Raw genomic sequence first — 21989 nt, forward strand, 5'->3', positions numbered from 1 at the left:
GATAAGTGAGTATAATATGTGCTTTTACATAGTAACTGCTGTATATGTGCTATTATTTTTTATCCTGTCTGCTCAGCCCAACATGAATGGAATTATAATAGGGGAGCCAACAAGTTGGGGCGATGCATTAGCCCAGCCTTAAAAAACTGGTTAAGGACTCATGAGATGTGGAAAACAGACTTTTTGCACCAGATCCTCCAGATACTGAGTTTGTTCATGTCCAGGTGAAGCTGTTAAAGTCCAGACACTGAGTGACATCCCCATGTCACTTCAAAACCAGCATCTTGGTCTTTTCTTTTCCTACCTTGAAAATACTTGTGTTGTTTTTTTCTAATTATAAAAATATGTATTTATTATTAAAAAAAGATTAGACAATACAGAAATATAGAAAAAAGAAAGCAAAAGCCACTCTTGATTTCACTGAGATAACTACTATTAACCTTTTGGTGTGTTTCTTTCTATACTTCCTTCCCTGCATTTGGGGAGGGAGAGAGTGAGGGAGGGTGCGTGTGTGTGCGCGCGTGTGTGTTGTTTTATTAAAATAATTTTTTTTAACATTTATTTATTTATTGAGAGACAGAGACAGAGCATGAGCAGGAGAGGGGCAGAGATAGAGGGAGTCACAGATTCTGAAGCAGGCTCCAGGCTCTGAGCTGTCGGCACAAAGCCCGATGTGGGGCTTGAACTCATGAGCCAGGAGATCATGACCTGAGCTAAAGTTGGATGGTCAACTGACTGGGCCATCCAGGCTCCCCTGTTTTAAACACCATATTATTCTGTAGCCTTCTTTTCTCATTTATTATATCTTTCCATGTCAGTTAGTATAACTCATCTCTTTTTTGCATCTTTCTTTTTCTTAATAAGTTTTGGACTTCATTTTAGTACATCTAGATCTGCTTTTTCTTTTTTTCTTGTTTTTAGCTTACTGTTATGTACACATTCAGGATACACAAAACTAGAGAGAATAACACAGTGAATCCCCAAGTACCTAGCACCAAATTTCAAAGTTGTATCTCCATTTTTTAGAAAAGCTTAACTGAAATGCACATGTGATATTCCAATGAAAAGGTGTGAGCATACAACTCGACAAATTGTCACAAAGTGAACACACTTGTGGAAAGTACCCAGATTATGAAATAAAATACCTGTACCCTAGAGGGTCCCTCCTGGACCCCTCTTAGTCTGTATGTCCACAAAATGGTAACCCCTATTCTGATTTATAATACTATAGATTAGTGTTGCCTAGTTTTAGATGTTACATAAAAGTACAGTTTGTACTCTCTTATCTCATTCTGTTTCACAGGTGCATACTTCACTCTTGTTTAGATGCACTGTCATGGATTTACCTAATCCATTTCTGATGGATATTTAGATGGCTGCCAGTTTTTTTCCTATTTATTGTTGATTGACTGCTGTTACAAGCAACACTATGATAAACATCCTGTGCAAATATCTTTTGGGCTTAGGATAAATTCTTAAAAATGAAATTGCTGGGTCAATGGACATGAATAGCCTTAATTTTTGGTTATACAAGGCGTTGTATTCTTGGGAATCTTGGTGATCATTCTGGTCATTTGAGAAAGGATCTGGTTTGGGAACTAGACACAAGTTATTCTGTGCCATTGGCAGGTGATCAGTCTGCTTTGGGTGCCAAACAATGAAGGAATGAGATTGACTTGTGAGTATGTATGTTTGCAATGTGATTCTGATATGTATCAACATTGAAATGATGCCTTTTAAGTATAAGATACTTAATGTCACTTGCATAAAAGAGATAAAATTAAGATAACGCAATTATTTTCTACCTAAGAGAATGGCCAAAATAATCAATAGTGTTGGGTAGGATGTGGGAAGATACATAATCTCATATACTTTGCTGGGAGTGCAGACTGGTAGAACATCTTTGGTAATATAAAATGAAAAAATGTACATACCCTTGGAGCCAGCATATCTACAGCTAGAAATTTATTCTACAGGTAACTAATAATAGTGATAGGAGTTAACATTTACTGAATGCTCACCATGGGCCAAGAACTATTCTGAATCCTTAACATGTTTAGTTAGATGTATAGAATCTTATCAAACTGAGGCACGTAAAATCTTCCATAACTTGGAAGGATATCCATTGGACCTGGAAGCAACAGTTGGCTGCCTCTGGGAAAGAAGTATTTTTAATTGTGTACCCTTTGTACTGCCTGCTTTTATGTTTTATATTCTGTTAATTATTGGGAAAAAACTAATCAAAGTCATATATGCATATGGTATTTTAAAAAGCCCAATATGGTTTGAATTTTTATGCGTGCATATATTACTTTTCAATTAAACAGAAGTGATTAATTAAAACAATTTTTTAATTAAAAAATATTTTTTAATGTTTATTTTTTTGGAAGAGACAGAGAGACAGAGCGTGAGTCAGGGAGGGGCAGAGAGAAAGGGAGACACAGACTTTGAAGCAGGCTCTAGGCTCTGAGCTGTCAGTACAGAGCCCCATGTGGGGCTCGAACTCACGGATTGTGAGATCATGAACTGAGTTGAAGCTGGACACTTAACTGACTGAGCCACCCAGGTGTCTCCCCCCCCCCCCACAATTTTTTTAATCTTTAGCAGATTCTCAGCTTTGCCAGAGAACAGGGTTCTGGAGAAGCACTCTTACGTACTTGGCCCTATCAGTTCCGTGGTCCCCTGGCCCTTCTAGCCCAAGCCTGACCTGATCCCTGACCACCCTGTTTCCCACATAGGCATCATGTGTATGGACCACTTGGAGGAGATGCTGAAGCTGGTAGACGGCAACCCCATGATGATGAAGGACGGCAAGTGGGTGGTACAGAAGTATATTGAGCGTCCCCTGCTCATCTTTGGCACCAAGTTTGACCTGAGACAGTGGTTCCTGGTGACTGACTGGAACCCACTTACCGTGTGGTTCTACCGTGACAGCTACATCCGCTTCTCAACACAGCCCTTCTCCTTGAAGAACCTGGACAAGTGAGCCCCATCCCTTGTTTCCTGTGAGCTCCCTGTCTAGCTGGGGAGCTGACAAGCAACAGGTGGTTCCCCAGTGCAATGCTGGGCTCCACACACAGACTGCACACAGGCAGGTCCCCTATCCATCCAACAGATACCTACCAAGTGTGTTTTAGCATTTGAGATACAGCAGTGAACAAAACAAGAGCCCAGCTCTGAAGAGTTCACATTCCCGCACATAAGCTGGATATGTATGAAATGTGTCTGCCCATGTCCTACCCAACGCTATTGATTATTTTTGCCATTCTAAGTAGAAAATGGTTGTCTTAATTTTATCGTTTTTAGAACAAGTAATGTTAAGTATCTTATGCTTATAAGGCATCATCTTAATGCTGTTACTCATAGATAAGCAATGAATGTAATAAGTAGAATTACCTAATAGGTAATAAAATGATACATGTTATTAAAAAAAGACTTAGAGCAGGGTCAGAGGGTTCAGGAGAAATGCGAGAGCAGAGAGTCAAGTCGCAGTATTAACTTGGGGGCTGAGAGAAAGTCTTGTTGAGCCCTGGGTTCAGATTCCATCTCTGCAGCTTCTAGGCTGTGTGACTTTGGTCAAGTGAAACCTCTTTATGCTTCTTTTTTCACATCTGAAGAATGGAGGCAGTATTATGAAACTCATAACTGTCGGTTACTGAATGCTGCGTATGTGACAGGTGCTAAGTGTTTCATGTATATTATCTCAGTCGTTCATGAAAACCCAGTGAAATGGGTACTATTACTACCCCATTTGACAGATGTGAAGGAGCACTTGGGTGAAAAGATCTCACAACTAGTCGGTGGTGAAGGTGGGACTTAAGCAGTTTGACTACAGGGCCCATACTTCTAACCCACCTTACCTTCCAGGAGCTGGAAGGGTTAACTGGGACTAATGTACATAATACTGTGGCCCCATAGGTAGTGCCCTCAAAAGGATAAGACTGGTTCTGGCCCTAGAAGATTGTGGTGGCACCCAGATCTTTGTCCTTCTTATCTACCCCAGCTGAGCCCTATCTCAAGGTGAACAGTCCAGGGTGACCCAGGGCTGGTTCCAGGGTTTGCCTGCCCTCCCCGCATTTGGGTGGGAGAGGCACAGGGAGCCAGACCTCAGCTTTCTGCTTTCTGCCCCAGCTCAGTGCACCTGTGCAACAACTCCATCCAGAAGCACCTGGAGAATTCATGCCATCGACACCCGCTGCTGCCCTCAGACAACATGTGGTCAAGCCAGAAGTTCCAGGCCCACCTGCAGGAGATGGGGGCCCCAAACGCTTGGTCCACCATCATCGTGCCTGGCATGAAGGCTGCTGTGATCCATGCCCTAAAGACCTCCCAGGACACTGTGCAGTGCCGGAAGGCCAGCTTCGAGCTTTACGGTGCTGACTTTGTGTTTGGTGAGGACTTCCAGCCCTGGCTCATTGAGATCAATGCCAGCCCCACCATGGCCCCCTCCACGGCTGTCACCGCCCGGCTCTGTGCAGGTGTGCAAGCTGACACCCTGCGTGTGGTTATTGACCGGCGGCTAGACCGCAACTGCGACACGGGAGCCTTCGAGCTCATCTACAAGCAGGTGAGGCTCCTGGGCCTAGGCAAGACCCCAGGGAGTCTGTCCCCTCTTCCACGCATCCCTGTAGTGAAGCACAGGGCACTATAGTCAGACAGTCCCGGTTCAAGTTCTGGTCCTGCCATAGTGACTCAGTACAGCCACTTTTCCTTGAGCCTCCATTTTCTCATCTGTAAAATCAAGATGCTGTTACCATCTTTCTCATAGGGTTTGGGAGGGTGAAAATGAGTTAATATGTGTGGATCATCCTTATGATCCAGTAATTTCACTAGTGGGTGTTTACCCAAAGAATACAAAATCACTAATTTGAAGGGATAAATGCACCGTATGTTTATTGCAGCATTATTTACAATGGCAAATTATGGAAGTAGCCTAAGTGTCTATTGATAGATGAATGGATTAAAAAAATGTGGTATATACAGTGGAATATTATTCAGCCATAAAAATGAAATCTTGTCATTGGCAACAACATGGATAGATCGATCTAGAGAGCATAATGCTAAGTGAAATAACCCAAGAAGAGAAAGACAGATACCATATAATTTCACTCATGTGGAATTTAAGAAACAAAACAAATAAAGAAAGGGGATGGGGGGGAAGAGAAACCTAAAACCAGACTCTTAACTATAGAGAACAAACTGATGGTTACCGGAGGCGGGGGATGAGTGAAATAGGTGAAGAGGATTAAGAATATACTTATCTTTTTTTTTTTTTTTAATGTTTATTTATTTTTGAGAGAGACAGAGACAGAGTGTGATTGGCTTAGGGGCAGAGAGAGGGAGAGACACAGAATCCGAAGCAGGCTCCAGGCTCTGAGCTGTCAGCACAGAGCCGGATGCGGGGCTCGAACTCACGAACTGCGAGATCATGACCTGAGCCAAAGTCAGATGCCCAACTGACTGAGCCACCCAGGCGCCCCTAAGAGTACACTCATCTTGACGAGCATTGAGTAATATGTGGAATTGCTGAATTGCTATATTGTATACCTGAAACTAATATAACACTGTGTTAACTACACTGGAATTAAAACAAAAAAAATTAATTGTAATACAACAACAAAAATATACATGTGGATCATGTTTCTAGAGATGCATATAGCAAAATGTTAAAAGCAAAACCTCCATGGCTTCAAATCCTTGCTCAATAACTATGAGCTGTGTGACTTTGAACAATTCCCTAACCCCTAGGGTTCTCCGTTTCCCCATCTGTAAAGCAGGACTGAACATAATCCCTACCTCATAAGGTTGTGATAATTAAATGAGGACATAGGTAAAGCCCTTCAGAACAGCACTTGAACATCATAAATGCTACATGTTTTAGCTATTATTACTACCTAATAAGGTCCTCAGGTGTCTCATGATAGACGGCATCACTTATAATGCCTGGACATACAGTAAGAGTCAGTTAGTGGAAGCTGCTGCTGTTGTTATTATTGTTGTTATTATTTTATTCCTTGTATAATAATTTTACTCACCTTGTTCCAGAAAGAGATTTGAGTCCACTTATTGGAATAGAATACAGTTTTTAAAAAATCAGTCAGAAAACCAATTTCAAGGGTTGCTGAACTCTGCAATTTCTCATGGTAGTTAAATTCAATATCCTAATTCTAAGTATCGTTCTGATTAGGATTCGGCTTCTATTGGGGCACCTGGGTGGCTCAGTTGGTTAAACGTCTGACCCTTGATTTGGGCTCAGGTCATGAACTGGCTGTTGTAGAATCGAGCTCTGCATCAGGCTCCGCACTGAGTGCTGAGTGTAGAACTTGCTTGGGATTCTCTTTCTCCCTCTCTTTCTGCCTGTTTCCCACTCATACTGCCTCTCCCAAATAAATAAACATTAAAAAAAAAAAGGATTTGGCTTCTATCAGAGTTTGGCCACAGGTAGAGAACATGCTGATTACATGACCCAGGTGTCCTGGTCTCTGTCACAGTTACTGATCATAAATTAATATTGGCATATTGGTTTCAAAAAACAAATATAAGGGCAGGAAAATAAGACAAAACCAAAGGGGAAGGGAACATTCTAGCACAATGGTTCCCAAATGCTGGTTCACAGGCCAAAATCACCTGGCAAGCTTTCCAAATGTACAGGAGTCAGGAAGCCCCTCCCCCAGAGACTGTTCTGAAACGTCTGGCTTAGGGACTACACATCTGCATTTTTCAGATGTCCTAGTTGTCCGGAAAATCTTTCATAGCTTTTTTTGTTTTTGTTTTTAATTTTTATTTATAAAAAAATTTTTTTGGGGGCGCCTGGGTGGCGCAGTCGGTTAAGCGTCCGACTTCAGCCAGGTCACCATCTCGCGGTCTGTGAGTTCGAGCCCCGCGTCAGGCTCTGGGCCTGGAGCCTGTTTCCGATTCTGTGTCTCCCTCTCTCTCTGCCCCTCCCCCGTTCATACTCTGTCTCTCTCTGTCCCAAAAATAAATAAACGTTGAAAAAAAAAATTTAAAAAAAAATTTTTTTTTAAGTTTATTTATTTTGAGAGAGAGAGCACGCACATACACATGTCGGGGAGGGGCAGGGAGAGAGAGAGAGAGGCTCCATGCCCCACATTGAGCCCGATGTGGGGCTCCATCTCATGACCAACCGACTAACCATGAAATCATGACCTGAGCCAAAATCAAGAGTCAGTTGCTCAACTGACGGAGCTGCCCAGGAGCCCCTGTTTTTGTTATTTTAAAACAACATGTGATGAGGATTCACTGTTTGCATTGGTTGTGTTTGTCTTAATTTGTCCTCCTTTTTTCCTTTTATAGATTCCCTCACTCAAAAAGGAGAGGCAGAGTAGGAAGTACACAGGAAGCATTGGTCCATAGCCACTCTGAAATCTAGCCTCGCACATATTTCCAGTTTTGCTATTTGGACCATCATTACTTCCTAGGAATTCTCTGTGGCTGTTGCTTTCATCCATTGGGATCTCAGTTCAGTCCTAAATCATCCTTTCCCATGAACAACCTCAATAGTTCTTAGTCTGTTACCTGCTCATAGAAGTGTGGGAGTATAGAAGCCTCTTTGATTTCATATTGTGTTTGTCCCATTCAGTCCAAGTGCATATTTTTTAAAACTTTGTGGGTTTCTTATGTATGAAGTTATAATCTATTCTATTATACAAAAGCCATATCCACAATTCTTAGATAGCTCTTCTCTCTGTGAGGCTACTGTAGGACAACAGCCCTCACAATTATAGATAGAAGCCCTACTGTTAACAGAGAGTGCCTACAGCCCTGTTAACTCAAAATGTGTTAAAGACTTAAACATAAGACATAAAAGTATGCCCTTGGGATGCTTAAAAGATCTGTAGCTGCTTTAAAGGACTTAGATCTGTCTGAAGTTTTTTTTTTATTACGTACATGTAATTGACATGCAATATTACATTCAAATATACAACATAATGAATGATTTGATATTTGTATATATTGTGAAATGATCACCACAATAAGTCTAGTTAATATCCATTACCACACATAGTGATGGTTTTATTTTCTTCTGATGAAAACTTAGGAGGTCTACTCTCTTAGCAACTTTCCAGTATGCGATATAGTATTATTAACTATACATCCATGGCTTACTTATTTTATAACTGGACATTTGTACCTTTTGACCCCCTTCATCCATTTTGCTCACTGCCTGTGGCAACTACTAATCTGTTCTCTGTCTCTATGAATTCAGGGGTTTTGTTTCTCTCTCTCTCTTTTTTTTTTATTTTAGATCCCACATATAATTTACATCATGAGATATTTGTCTTTCTCTCTGATTTAATTCACTTAGCATAATTTCTGCCCTCAAAGCCTATCCATGTTGTACAAATGGCAAGATTTCCTTCTTTTTATAGCTGAAGAATATTCCATGATAGTAGATAGTCATATTTTCTTTATTCATTCATCCATTGATGGACACTTAGGTTGTTTCTATGTCTTGGATATTGTAAATAATGCTGCAGTGAACATGAAGGTGCTGATACTTTTTCAAGTTAGTAATGTTTTTGTTTGCATCAGATAAATACCCAGAAGTGGAATTGCTGGATCATATCACAGTTCTATTTTTAATTTTTTGAGGAACCTCAATACTGTTTTAATTCTTATTTATAAAAAAAAAATTTTTAAGTTTATTTATTTTGACAGTGGCTACACCAATTTATATTCCCACTAACAGCATACAAGTGTTCCCTTTTCTCCACATCCTCACCAATACTTATTTCTTATCTTTTGATAATAGCCATTCTAACAGGTGTGAGGTGATATCCCAGTATGGTTTTGATTTGGATTTCCCTGCTGATTATGGCTTGGAACACCTTTTCACGTATCTGTTGGCCATCTCTTTGTCATCTTTGGGAAAAATGTCTGTTCAGATCCTCTGCCCATTTTTAAATAAGACTATTTGTCTTTGCCATTGAGTTGTATGAGTTCTTTGTATATTTTGGATACTAGCCCCTTATCAGACATATGATTTGCAAATATTTTCTCCCATTGGGTAGGTTGCCTTTTCCCTTTGTCGATAGTTTCCTTTGCTGTTCAGAAGCTTTTTAGTTAGATGTAGTCCCACGTGTTTATTTTTGCTTTTGTTGCCTTTGCTTTTGATGTCAAATCCAAAAAATCATTGCCAAGACCCATGTCAAGGAGCTTACTGCCTATGGTTTCTTCTAGGAATTTTATAGTTTCAGGTCTTAAATTCACTTTAATCCATTTTGAGTTGGTTTGTGTGTTACAAGGTAGTGGTCCAGGTTCATCCTTTTGCATGTGGCTGTCCAGTTTTCCCAACACCATTTATCGAAGAGACTGCCCTTTCCCCATTGAATATTTTTATGCCTTCTTTGTCATAAATTAATTCACCATTTATGTGTGATTATTTCTGGGCAGCTCTGTATTCTGTTCAATTGATCTATGTGTCTTTTTTTATGCCAGTACCATACTGTTTGATTACTATTGCTTTGTAATATAGTTTGTAGTCCGTAAGTGTGACGCTTCCAGCTTTTGTTCTTCTTTCTCAAGATTGTTTTGGGGGCACCTGGCTGGCTCAGTTGGTAGAGTGTGTGACTCCTGATCTTGGAGTTGTAAGTTTAAGCCCCACACTGGGTGTAGAGATTACTTAAAAATAAAAATCTTAAAAAAAAACAAAAACAAAAACAAAAAACATTGTTTTAGCTATGCAGAGTCTTTTGTGGTTCCATGTAAGTTTTAGGATTTTTTCTTTTTGTGAAAAATTCCTTTGGCATTTTGACAGAGATTGCATTAAGTCTGTGGATTGCTTTGAGTAGTATGGATATTTTAATAATGTTAATTCTTCCAATTCATCAGCACAGAATGTCTTTCAATTTATTTGTGTCCTCAGGTTTTTTCATCAGTATCTTAGCTTTTAGTGTACAGGCCTTTCATTTCCTTGGTTAAATTTATTACAGGCTTTTGTTCTTTTTGGTATTCCTTAATCTCTTTTAATCTAGAGCAGCAGCACTGTTTTCTCCCACCCCCAATAGTTTGTTGGGATCTTTTGAAGGGACCAGGTTGGTTGTTTTGTAGAACTGTCCCACATTCTGGATTTCTCTGATTGTTTCTTTGTGATGCTATTTAGCTTGTTCTTCTGTTATCTCAGTGTCCTATAAACTAGAAGTTGGGCCAAACAGCTTGCTACGGTTCAGGTTAGACATTTTTGGCAAGAACACTTGAGACGTGATGCTGGGTACCTCATATAGTATCACAAAGCACACACTGTTGGTGTGTCTCGTGATTAGTGATGCTAAGTCTGGCCATGGGGTTAAGGTGGTAGCTACCACATCTCTCCATTGTACGTTGCATCCTCCCCTTTGCAATGATCGGTTACTTTGTAAAGTGATACTTAGGTGCACATGACACATTTTCCTGTCATCCTTTTCACTGACTTATTTTGATACCCAGTTTTGATTAATGGGGTTTTGTAGGAACTCTGATATTTGTATTTTTTACAAGCTGCAAGTGATTCTGATAGATTCTAATCAGGATCCTTTGTTGACACAGAAAACACCTCACACTAGCTCAAGGTTAAAAACGGGTCATTAGCAAGACACAGGGAGGGTGTCCTGGAGCCCAGCTGCAGGATGTATGGCTGGCTTAATCAGAACTGAACATTGTACAGAGGCTCCTCTTCTGGAACTCTTTCTCTGCCTCCTTCTGCAAATTTGCTACTTCATTCTCTCAATAGAATGCCTTCATTAATGCTCTCAGTTTCTCCTTCCCCATAATAGGTTCATGTAAGGCTATAGGCAGGCTCCAAGCCTCTTAGCTATCTGAGTGACATAACTCAAATTCTGTCTGCAGAGAATCTGGCTTAACTCAGGAAGCTGTCCATCAGCAGTGGCTTATGGAGCAGAACCCTACACATTCCAGCAGGGGTTGGGAGAGCTTAGGAGGGCAAAGGGTAGGGGGTCCTAATAGAGGCGTGACTAAGACTCCCTGACTCCACAGGGTTACTAATCCCAGGGGTTCTGTGACTTTCTAGGTACTGATTCAGGCTTCTCGAGCCAGACCCTTTAGAGAACAGAGATGGGCTCCCTGTTTCTCAACCCAGAAATTAATTCCATCCATCTCTGTCCTGATTCCTTCTGGGCCTAGGATTCCAGCACTACTGTCTGAACAGGCCTCATCTCTTCTTTCCCACAGCCTGCCGTGGAGGTACCCCAGTATGTGGGTATCCGACTCCTAGTAGAGGGCTCCACCATCAAGAAGCCCCTGGCAATGTGTCACCGGCGGATGGGGGTCTGCCCAGCACTCCCTCACCTGCTGACCCAGCGAGCCTCTGGGGAAGGCAAGGATTTGGGGACTGTTACTCACAGGTCAGCTCCTAGGAAGGTTGCTGGAGCCAGGAGCCTGGGGCACACTGAGAAGCCAGACTCCACTGCCACCACCTTGGCCCCCGGAAAGGGGAAGAAAGGCAAGGCAAAATGTGCCTCGGCCCTGGTCTACCCCAATCTCCGGAAGCGGGAACCCCCCAGCACCAGGATGGGCTGCATTTTCACCATGACCTTTGCTAGTGGGGACAGGCAACCCCACCCCTTGAACAGATTGCCATTGAGTCTGAAGAACCCCCAAGCCCTGGGTAAGACCATTCCCCCCAAACACCCCAAGGTCCCAAGGCAATTTCTTCCTGCTCTCCAAGCCCCTCCTAACCACCTAGATTTGCAACCCTGCCATAGCCCCACCAAAAAGACACCAGTAGCAAGTAAAAGCCATCACTTACAAAGTATTTTCTAAAAATGTGTGACCAAATGAGTATCATTCCCTCCAAAACAGTCACCCTGCAAGGTAGTGGTACTTATTCACAGATTCCAGGACTCACTCCCAGGTCCATCTCTCTTCAGAGCCCAAGCTTTTCCTGCAGCGGTATTCTGCCATTGCCTCCACGCAAAGTTGCCCCTGGGGGAAAGGAGCTAATAGTTGTTCAGCACTTAACAACTTACACTGTGCCGCTATCCAACCAGCTCCTTTAGTCCTTACAACCTAGCGAGGTAGGTGCTATTATCCCCATTTTCCAGCCGAGGTATCAGGAAGTTTAAGGAAGCTGCCTGAGGTTCCTTAACACACATCTGCACATCTCAGAAGGGGCAGAGCTGGGATGCAGACCCAGGTCTGTTGGGCTCTAAACCCTGTGTTCTTCCCATGGCCTCTGGAGGAGGAACTGGGAGGGCTCCATTTGCCATCTCACACCCCAGCCCTCCTCTTTCCCCACTCTCCACCCTCCACGCACACCTTGAGGGGCTGCTGATCAGCCTTGGGGCCTCCCCAGGCCCTCACGGCCCCTCTTGCTCCCACAGCCCCTTACCACTTCCCCAGCCTTCACACCAAGGCCGGGCTGCCTTCTCATGTGCTCCGATCCCAGGGGCGGGTCCTCAGACTGCAGCACAGCAAGTTGGTGGGCTCTAAGGCCCTGTCAACCACAGGCAAGGCCTTGATGACTCTACCTACCGCCAAGGTTTTGATTTCCTTTCCACCTAACCCTGAGCTCAAGTTGGCATCCAGCGTCCTGAAACCAAGAAAGGTGGGCCTTGAGCCGTGACTCACACCCTGGTGGGCAGTGCTGAATACTGGGGTCAGGGCTGGAGGGCACAGGCAAGGGCAGCTCCCTGACTAGCTGGAGCCCCAAGGGAAGGGCTTTTTTCCTCAGAACCCCCTTCCTGAACAGATTTCCTGATCATCTCTTCCTCCCTCTTCCCCCCTTTCACACCGAGGCTGTTGCTCCCCAGCACCTTCGTGATCCCTGTCCTGGAAGTTCCTTGTGGCCTCTACCCTTCGAAGTTGGAAATCTTCCTAGCACCCACAGAAAGATCAAGGCCAAAGGCAAGTTCAAGGCCAGACTCTGTGACAGACCCAAGGCTGAGACATGCCTCATGAAGACAGCCTTCCAGGACCCCTGTCCTTGATCAGTGCATACCAGGGTCTAGGGAGCATGGGGGACGTGAGGCTACAGAAGCCCTTGCTTTGATCCTCACTGCCCCTATCCTGGATGCAGTGCCAAATAAAAAGGAGCAAGTGAAGTATCCTGGGCTTGGCTCCATTCCTATTGGAGGTTGAAGAGAGGGTAGGCTAAGGCCCTGTACCCCAAGGTCCAGAGTGAGAGCTACAGGCCATCAGCAACCTTCCACAAAGCAAGGGCCAGAATTCCCTCACTAGCGACAGATATGGGGCTTCCTATTCTGGGACTCCCTGACATCTCTGACCTTTGGATGGGGGGATAAGCCTCACTTTATAGATGAGGAAACTTATAGATGAATCTGAATGAGAGACATGGCTTGCCCAAGATCATATGGCAGTGAGAAAACTAGGACACACTGCCAGACTGCTCACCACTGGGAGATCCCCAGTCTCCAAGCCCAGGGGAGAAGCTGGGCTAGCAGCAGAGTGACATCTAAGGGTGTTAGATTTATAACGTAAGATGAAAGAAGGATGAACCTTGCCTAAACCCAGCCCTTCTCCAGAGGGAGTGGGTCTGTCCCTTCCTTAGCAAGGGGCCATGGTTGCCTAAAAAGGAAATATCAGTAGTATTTTAGTATTTCTTAGTTGTAGTGGGTTGAATGGTAGTCTTCCCTGCACCCAAAGATATATCTGCTAGGAAACTGTGAATAACTTTATTTGGAAAAAAAGCCTTTGTCAATATGATTAAGTTAAAGATCTTGAGATGAGAGTACTCTGGATTATCCAGGTGGGCCCTAAATCCAATGACAAGTGTCTTTGTAAGAGTCAGAAGACACAGACACTGGAAGGCTGTGTGAAGATGGAGGCAGGCTGGTGTGATACAGCCACAAGTCAAGGCTTGGAGCCACCAGAAGCTGAAAGAGGAAAGGAAGGATTCACCCCTAGAGGCGTCAGAGGGCACAGCCCTGTTGACAACTTGATTTCAGACTGGCCTCCAGACAGATCTATGACAAAATTGATTTCTGTTGTTTTAAGCCACTTGGGTGTGGTAATTTGTTATAGCAGTCCTAGGAAACTAACAAGACTAGTCAAGTGGAGATACATATACTCTGATCCAGCAACTCTTGCATAACCGAACCAGGAAATGCATACAAGTGAGTTTACACCACTGTTGTGCCAATAGCCGAATGACCTGTCTGTTAACAGTAGAATGGATAGACTGGTGTGGCCATGCAGTGGAATTCAAACCCACACCATACATCACAGATGCATTTCACAGCGTGGAAGAAGAACAAATCACAAAAGAACATACACAGCATGACTCCATTTATGGAAACACCAAAGTCGGGCAAAACGAAGTGTATTGTTTAGGGATGCATATGTATGTGGAAAACCTTAACAAGACAAGCAAGGGAAACTCCCATGTCAGGATAGGGTTTCCAACCTAGGATGAACAATAGAACCCCTTGGGGAACTTAAAAGATTGATGCCAGGATCTCCGGCCCAGACTGCTTAAATTGGTATCTTTGGGGTGCAGAATCACAGGGAGGGTACAGCGCTTTTTTAAAGCTTCCTGAGAGGGAGGAGGAGGGGGTTCTACTGTGGGACCAGGGTTGAGAACTACTGCCCTAATAAGGAATTAGAGGCATGTTTCTGTTTCGTGCCCTGAGTGGTGGTTATATGGGTGTCACTTTGTAATTCTTTAAATCACAGAGATGTTTATGTACTCGTTGTATGTTTGATATATTTCAGTTTTTTACTATAAAAGATCTGAGATCTTCATTTCAATATGAAGTCCCCAGAGTAGTCAGATTCATAGGGACAAAGGAGAATGGGGGCTACTAGCGGATGGGAAGTCAGTGTTTAATGGGGCAGAGCTTCAGTTCTGTAAGATGATGTGATGATTGCACAACAGTGTAAATGTACCTAATGCCACTGAACTGTTCACTTAAAAATGGTTAAAATGGTAAATTTTGCTATGTGTATGTTATCACAATTAAAAAAACCAAACATTTCCTCCCAGCTAGAATTGGGACAGAAACAGCCAAATAAAAAGACCACATATTGAACTCAGCAGAAAGCGTGCTCCATGATACTCACTTTCTTAGCAAATCTTCAAAACCATACTATGAGGTAGGTACTTTTATTAATGCACGTCCAAAGAGATGAAGTCATTTGCCTAACACCATGCAGCAGGTGGCCTAGGCAGGCTTTGATCTTAGGTGTGTCCGAATGCAGAGCCCAGGATCTTAAAGCGAGGCCTTACTGCATGTTGAGTACTGACCTCATTCTCCTCAGGCCTCATCGTAGGTTCATTTCCCACCCCATCCCCACTGCTTTCCAGCAGAAACAAAAGGAACAGAAGGAGCATTATTGTTGGTGGAGCCCCAAGCACTGTAGGGTTCTGGAGAAATAAGAGGGCAAGGGTGCCAGAAGCTTCATGGGGGCCTCCCCGGGCCTCATGCCTGGAAGATGGAGACAATGCAGGTGGAGATGCAAGGGCAGTTGGGCAGCCTGGGAGGGGGTCAGGCAGAGGCGTCTGAGGAGGGCTTCATCCGGGACCTGGGGTGGGAGAGGCATGTCAGCGTTCAGCCAGGTTGAGTTCCAACAGCTCTAACCAAAATGTGAGTAAGGCAAAGACTTCCTCCTTCCCTCCCCTGCTCCATGTCCATAATTTGTTATTCACTTCCTCTACACACACACACACACACACACACACACAGAATCACGCTATGGCAGAGACTGGGTAGGGTTCACTAAATCAGTTTCCACCTGTGCACACAGGTAAACATTTCTGAGTCCCTCTTGCAGTTTAGTGAGGCCATATGATAGTTTTAGCCAATGGAACAGGAGTGCAAGCATATGCCACTTCCAGACTTGGCCCATGAACACCTCCCACGTGAACCCGCACTGTCCTGTCTCCCTTCATCTGGCTGCATAGCAATGGCCTGGGTCCTGAGTGACTGCTTGGAGTAAAGCTCACCCACCCCACCCCCATTAATTATATTTAATGTGGAGGGAAATTACTGTGCTAAGACTCTGGCACTTTGGGGTTACTCTGTTAAAGCAGATAGTTACCCTAACACACACACACATACACCACTACTTTTACCCCTTGTACCAAAGAGACCCAAAGGACAGCTGACTTAGAAGGGCCTTGAGAAACTGGCCCTTCAATAAGTTAAATTTCCTTATTGAACAGATGGGTGGCAGAATGAGGCCCAAGAGAGGGGATGTTACTTGCTCAGGGCCACACAGCAAGATAGGGCTACAGATAGCCTTGGAAGCCAAGAGGGCTACCTCAGTCCCAAATTTCATAGCTAATGTCTGAAGGTGCTGCCCACCCCCCGAAATGGCAGGTAGGTAGGCTTGGGTACCTGTCTTTGGGGCTTGGTGCTCTCTGCTGGCAGTAGAAAGCGCTGATCCAGGACAGTGCCCACGCGGGCAGAGTATGTGTGATCCCCGAGCACAGGGCAGAGCTGTAGTACCATGTGTACCTGGAGCTGACTGGGGAACACTGGGGACAGGAGAGAGATGACAGGGTGGGCAGCTGCTCTATCTGCCCCACCCAGGTTCATCACTCCCCCTTTCCTCTGGGAAAACAACACTACTCCGCTCCCATTCCCAGATCATGTGGTTTCAGTGACGTCAATGCTACTGCTCCTACCTCCAGAGCAGGGTGAAAGACCAGGTCAGGACAGTCCTATCAATCCACCTGGCCTGTGGGATTCGCTTGTGAAGAGATACAACCCTGAATTTACTGCTGAAGCTACTGGAAACAAGGAATGCTCTTTCCTGTGAGGGTGCTAAACTGGTGGGGTGCAGGTCAGGAGCTGCTGGAGCCCTGGCCATCTCTACCTTCACCACAGGATAGCCTGTGGGAGAAAGAAGCCGACATGCCCGAGGCAAGAAGAAATGGAGAAACAGCTTCCAGAGGACGTCCTCTGAGCCTCTTGATCCAGGAACACCTAAACTTAAGTTGTATGAACGAATACATTCCCTGTTTTTGGCTGACACCAATTTGAACAAGTTTTTGGGAAACTGACAACCAAAAGTACCTTGACAAATACAGAATTGGGGGGCTGTGTGCTAGGCATGGTACAAAATGCTTTACTTATGTAAACTTATTTAATCCTCATGACAGCCCTATAAAGCAGATCCTATCATCATTCCCATCTTACACATAGGAAAACTGAAGTTCAAAGAGAAGTGACTTGCCTACCACCATAAGCTAGGATTCAAACCCAGGAGCTATACTCTGCTTCCATGTCCGGCAATATGGTGGACTGGATAATCTAAAAACCCTTTTGCTGGGTGCCTGGGTGGTTCAGTTAGTTAAGCATCCAACTCTTGATTTCGGCTCAGGTCATGATCTCACAGTTCATGGGTTCAAGCTCCATATATGACAGTGCAGAGCCTGCTTGGGATTCTCTCTCTGCCCCTCTCACACTCTCTCTCTCAAACCAAATAAACTTAAAAAAAAGTTTAAAAACCCTCTTGCTATAAACCACCTAGAAACACCAGAAAAATAGAACAATCATCCTTTTAAATATGCATCTGGGCATATAGGAAAGTAAGATCCCAAGACCAAAACCAGGGGAAAACAAATCCAGAGCACACAGAGCCAACGTTTCACCTATTCTAGGGATACTGCCAATCTTGAGTATCCAGGGCCCTTGGGGTTAAGTAGCTACCCAGGGGCCAGGGGTGAGGTCTTAGTACCCAAATGAAATACTAGAGGGGCTACATCTCCAGTGATGGGGTGGACTAGGAGCAAAAGCCAGTCAACGGTAGATAAGTGGGGAATGAGAAAGTTTCCCCTAAGAATTCGCAACCATGAGCCTGCTCTCACACAGGTGTGGGGCTCAAATTAACACTACTTGAGTGATCTGTGAACTTCCAACGGAGACAATATTTAGAGAGATCCTGAACTAGTGACAGCCCTGGGGCATTTGACAGAAGCAAAGGCAGAACCTCTCCCGAGGGGCTTATCTACAGTGAGGCAACAAAAGACTTCCAAAGATAAAGGCCTAGCTGAACTTGAATTCACAATCCTAAATCACAGAGCAATGAGAAAACCATTCACCAAGTATTAGAGTCAGCATGAAACATCACAGGATTAGACCCTCCAGAATCTTAGACAATGAAAATATAGAAATACAACATACAAGTGTGTTTAACATGGTTAAAGACAAAAAATAACAATTGAGAAAAAAAAGATGCTATATATTTTTAAAGGCCATTTTTATTTGTAAAACAACCAAATAGAATTTCTAGAAGTGAAAAATACAGCCAATGGATAGGCTGAACTGGCAGATTAGATCCAATTGACGAGGAAACTATTCACCTGGAAGACAGAGCTAAAGAAATTACCCAGAATGCAACAAGGATTAAGAAATGAAAAATATGAAAGAAAAGAGACCAAGCAAGGAGAATGAGAAGGTCAGACACATCTCTTAGGCATACAAAAGGAAGAGAATAGAGAAAATGCAAGAGGTGCAACACTGGAAGAGAGAAAGAACATTCCAGGATGGATGAAATATATTAATGTTCAGATTCAGGTGAATCCCAAGCAAGATAAATAAAACTAAACCCACATACCTATCAGATTTGGCATCGTGAAACCACAGAACACCAAAGACAAAGAAAAGATCCTGAGATCAGTATGAAAAAAATAATAAGATGAGCTACAAAGGAATGACCACCAGACTGACAGAAGTGCTACCTCCTCCAGATGGGCCTGATTACCTACCCCTGGGGTCCCTCAAATGCTCCCCAGGCTTCCATTAACACCACCACCTTCTTTCCATCCCCCTTGCCTCCTCCAGCCAAATAGAGGTACGAAGGCTGGCTGGGGCTCCAGACCCACCTGTCAGTGGCTGCAGTTGGACCAAGGCACAGCCAGAGCCCATGGCCACCACATGGAAGTGGCTGAGGGTCCTCTTGACACCTTCTTGGAAGTCTTTTCGGGATGGGGACTTCACTGGAATTACCTGTGGTGTCAGCCACCAAGAATGAACAAGCTTCACACACACCTGGCACCTAAGCCCAGACCCTCGCTGCTGCTAATAGACAGGGCCATAGTATAAGTAGTGGTTACTTGCCTGTTTTAGGGGACAGGAGAGCCAGCCCCCCGCCGCCCCAAGGCTCTACCCTTGATTCCTCTGTAGGGATAATATATTTGGAGAGTCCCCTTCTGCTCCCTGCCAGACCATGACTCACAAGATCAACGCCATCAACGTGTTCCAGTTTCAAAGCTGCTTGGATCTTCCCCTCAGAAGTAGCTGGGATCCCATCAGTGACCGCACTAAGAAAGAGGCAGGAAGAGGTCACAGAGTGGCTTGCCAGGACCTCCCTACTGCCATGGGAGCCTCCCAGCACCACTCACCAGTAGGTGGCTGTGGGCCTCTGGGCTCTCCGTGAGTAGATGAAGAACTTTTGGAGGCGGCTGGCTGTCTGAGGACAACTGGAGAGGAGTACAAGCCCAGAGGTCTCTCTGGAGAAAGAGGATAAATCACAAAATTGAAGTCCCTTGGGCTCACCCCCAAAAAAGGGAGCATGCTTGGGAAGGCACACTGGCCTGCTTAAGGCAAAGCAATCACACGAGAACTGTAACTCAAGACCTCCTCCTGAGAAACAAGAAAGACTTTCTCATGTTTGATACTAAGACTACATAATTTAATGTGCCCATTTTGCCCTGGTCCCCAAGGAGCTCAGAGCCAAATGTCATAACAATTACCCCCACTGCTGAATGTCTACAATGTGCCAGGCATTACAGTAGGAATTCTGTGTATAATAGCTCATAAATAATTAAATTCCCCACAAGCCTACGAGTTTGTGGAATTTCAGAAATATTTCATCCAAGTACCGGCTCTAGTTGATAGCAGTTTTAGAGGAAAGAATATCATGGGTCAACGAGCAATGCCTACCATGATTATGGTATTGGAGAAGTGATTGCACGCTGAGCATAGGTATGATTAGCTCTATTTTATTATTAAGGGAACTGAGGCTCAGTGAGTTTTCATGCTTTGCCTGTGATCACAGTTTGTGCGTATGGATTTGAACCCAGATCTGTTCACTCCCTCCTTTTCCTTGCATCCTTCCTCTGTGCTCCCAAACCAGCCTGTGGAAAACGTCTCGACCTACTCCCAAGCAAGTGTTCCCTCACCCAAGATGGATACCTGTCCTCCTACATTCCTATCACCGCCCCCACCATCACTTACTTCCCAGATGCTTGCACAACCTGGAGCTCCTGATCCCCAAGCCCCAGGGACTGGCTCAGCTCTGGCAGCACTGAGAACAATGTCAACTCTCCTGGTTTTCCTGGGGGGACAAAAAAGGAAGGAAAAGTACAAGTTGCTCTCAGAGGCCTTTGGCTTTATCCCACTGACCCGTTCTCTTCAGTATCCCCTCCCTCAGAACCTTCAAACCCTCTTTCACTACATCCCCATCCCCTGCCCGTACCTGTCACTGGTAGACCCGGTGGCTTATTCAATGTCACTAGAGGTCCTAAAACATATATTACATGAGCATGAGCAACACAAAAGCAGCAGTTAGAGTTTATAAAGTACTTTCTCAATTCATCTTATCTTGTGACCCCACTACAACTCTCAGACCTGAGTTATCAACTACACCCTAAACTGAATTTCTTTCTGTCCTTCGCATATGCTAAGCTAGTTGCCACCTTAGGCTTTTATACTTGCTGTTTCCTCAGTCCCAGATTTTCACATGTCTGACACTTTCATATCATCTCGGCTCAAATGTTGCCACCACAGAGAGGCCTGAATCCCCAATCTAACGTCTGCCACATGGTCATAATACCCTGTTTTATTCATAGCACTGATCACTAGTAAGTACTTTGTTCACTGATTTCCTGATGAATCCATTTCTGCCACTAAAATATTAGCTCCCTGGGAGCAGGAACCATATTTATCTTGTTCAGCACTGTATACCTGTGCCTAGAACAGTGCCTGGAACAAAGCCTCTACTCAATAAACAGTTGAGAGAATTAACAAATCACTGAATGGAGACTGAGGCTCAGAGAAATTATTTTCCTACAGCCACACAGTAAGCTGATTACAGAGCCTCGATCTGACTCCAAAGCCTGTGTTTTGTCCATTGGTAAACAATTTATTATGGCAATTCCTATTACCAAGTGCCTACTATGTTGAAGGCTCTCTAGTTATTTGCACCCTCTCACCCCCATCCCCAAGATGCTGAGGCTCAGACAGATTATGAGGCCTGTTCCAGGTCATACCACTAGTGGGAGGCAACACGAGGATATGACCCCAAAGACTTTAGCAGGGAGCCCTGTCAGCCCCTAGAAGGCTCTGAGCAGCAGGCTCCCCTCCAGAGTCTGTGTGCAGCTGCCCCTCCCACCCCTCACCTTTCTGGTCCACTACTGCAGCCCTCAGCACATCAACCAGCTCCTCCCGACTGAGGTTCTCTAGCTGCAGCAGCCCCGGGAATGGCTGGCCCCCCAGGGGCCTCGACCGTTTGCTGGAGCCTCGGGGTCGCAGCCGATGTCTGAAAAAGGTAGAGTACGCCGTAGGAGGGATCACTCGTTTCCTGAGAGGTATCCATTCTTATCTCCCCACACCTTACATACTGCCACCTCCTACAAATGCCTCAGAATGCCTGGGGTGAGCTTCCCGCAAGTTCAGGCACATCTGGCCCCATTTTACAGAGGAGGAAACTGAAACTCAGAGAAACCAAGTGAGTAGTTTAGGGTCGGTCACACAATAGTGGCGGGATTAGAACCCATGCCTACCTAAATCCAGATACCACACACACTTTACCCCGGCCCCACCGTCCCACCCACACGAAGGGGCGGGAGAAGGGGTAATCACCCGGCTTCGGTGCCAAAGCCTGGGGCCTTGGGCACTGCGCGGACCCCTGGCCGACGCCGCCATACACCCCAGATCCGGCCCAAAACACTGCAGCCACCCATCTCCCGAGCAAGGACAGTGCGCATGTGTGGAGAAGGGCCGACCCGCTCTCCCACAGCGTACTGATTGGTCAGATTGCCTGTCAATACGACTAGCGAGCCGGCT

The 21989-nt window shown here is 44.7% G+C and overlaps 2 protein-coding genes across 21 annotated transcripts in view; one reads left to right on the forward strand and one right to left on the reverse strand.

Moving 5' to 3' along the window:
* TTLL3 (tubulin tyrosine ligase like 3) overlaps positions 1-15009 on the forward strand; it is a 28851-nt gene extending 13842 nt beyond the window's left edge. For 8 of the 18 annotated variants that reach the window (XM_045493689.1, XM_045493692.1, XM_045493690.1 and 5 more), the window contains exons 10-14: positions 2739-2982; positions 4132-4567; positions 11188-11623; positions 12339-12562; positions 12753-15009. In XM_045493689.1, coding sequence (XP_045349645.1) covers positions 2739-2982; positions 4132-4567; positions 11188-11623; positions 12339-12562; positions 12753-12944 — 1532 coding nt within the window. In that variant the 3' untranslated portion in view covers positions 12945-15009. Of the gene's footprint in view, positions 1-2738; positions 2983-4131; positions 4568-5301; positions 5683-7314; positions 7963-11187; positions 11624-12338 lie in introns of those variants that run through there. The other 10 variants (XM_045493691.1, XM_045493695.1, XM_045493699.1 and 7 more) reach the window with 8 other exon arrangements.
* Positions 15010-15063: 54 nt separating this feature from the next.
* Positions 15064-21918, reverse strand: RPUSD3 (RNA pseudouridine synthase D3). Of its 3 annotated transcripts, XM_045493744.1 has the most exons (9): positions 21786-21918; positions 21323-21462; positions 20401-20445; positions 20160-20259; positions 19325-19432; positions 19159-19243; positions 18806-18929; positions 16314-16453; positions 15064-15498 (listed from the first exon to the last, which is right to left on the reverse strand). In XM_045493744.1, exons 1-9 carry the CDS (start codon positions 21908-21910, stop codon positions 15307-15309), a joined length of 1059 nt encoding a protein of 352 aa, XP_045349700.1. In that variant the 5' UTR covers positions 21911-21918; the 3' UTR covers positions 15064-15306. The 3 variants fall into 3 exon arrangements, with proteins under 3 accessions (XP_045349700.1, XP_045349701.1, XP_045349702.1); XM_045493745.1 differs by lacking the exon at positions 20401-20445; XM_045493746.1 differs by lacking the exon at positions 16314-16453.
* Between the last annotated feature and the right edge of the window lie 71 nt (positions 21919-21989).

The sequence above is a fragment of the Leopardus geoffroyi genome, chromosome A2, assembly GCF_018350155.1.
Source record: "Leopardus geoffroyi isolate Oge1 chromosome A2, O.geoffroyi_Oge1_pat1.0, whole genome shotgun sequence".
Taxonomy (NCBI): Eukaryota; Metazoa; Chordata; class Mammalia; order Carnivora; family Felidae; genus Leopardus; species Leopardus geoffroyi.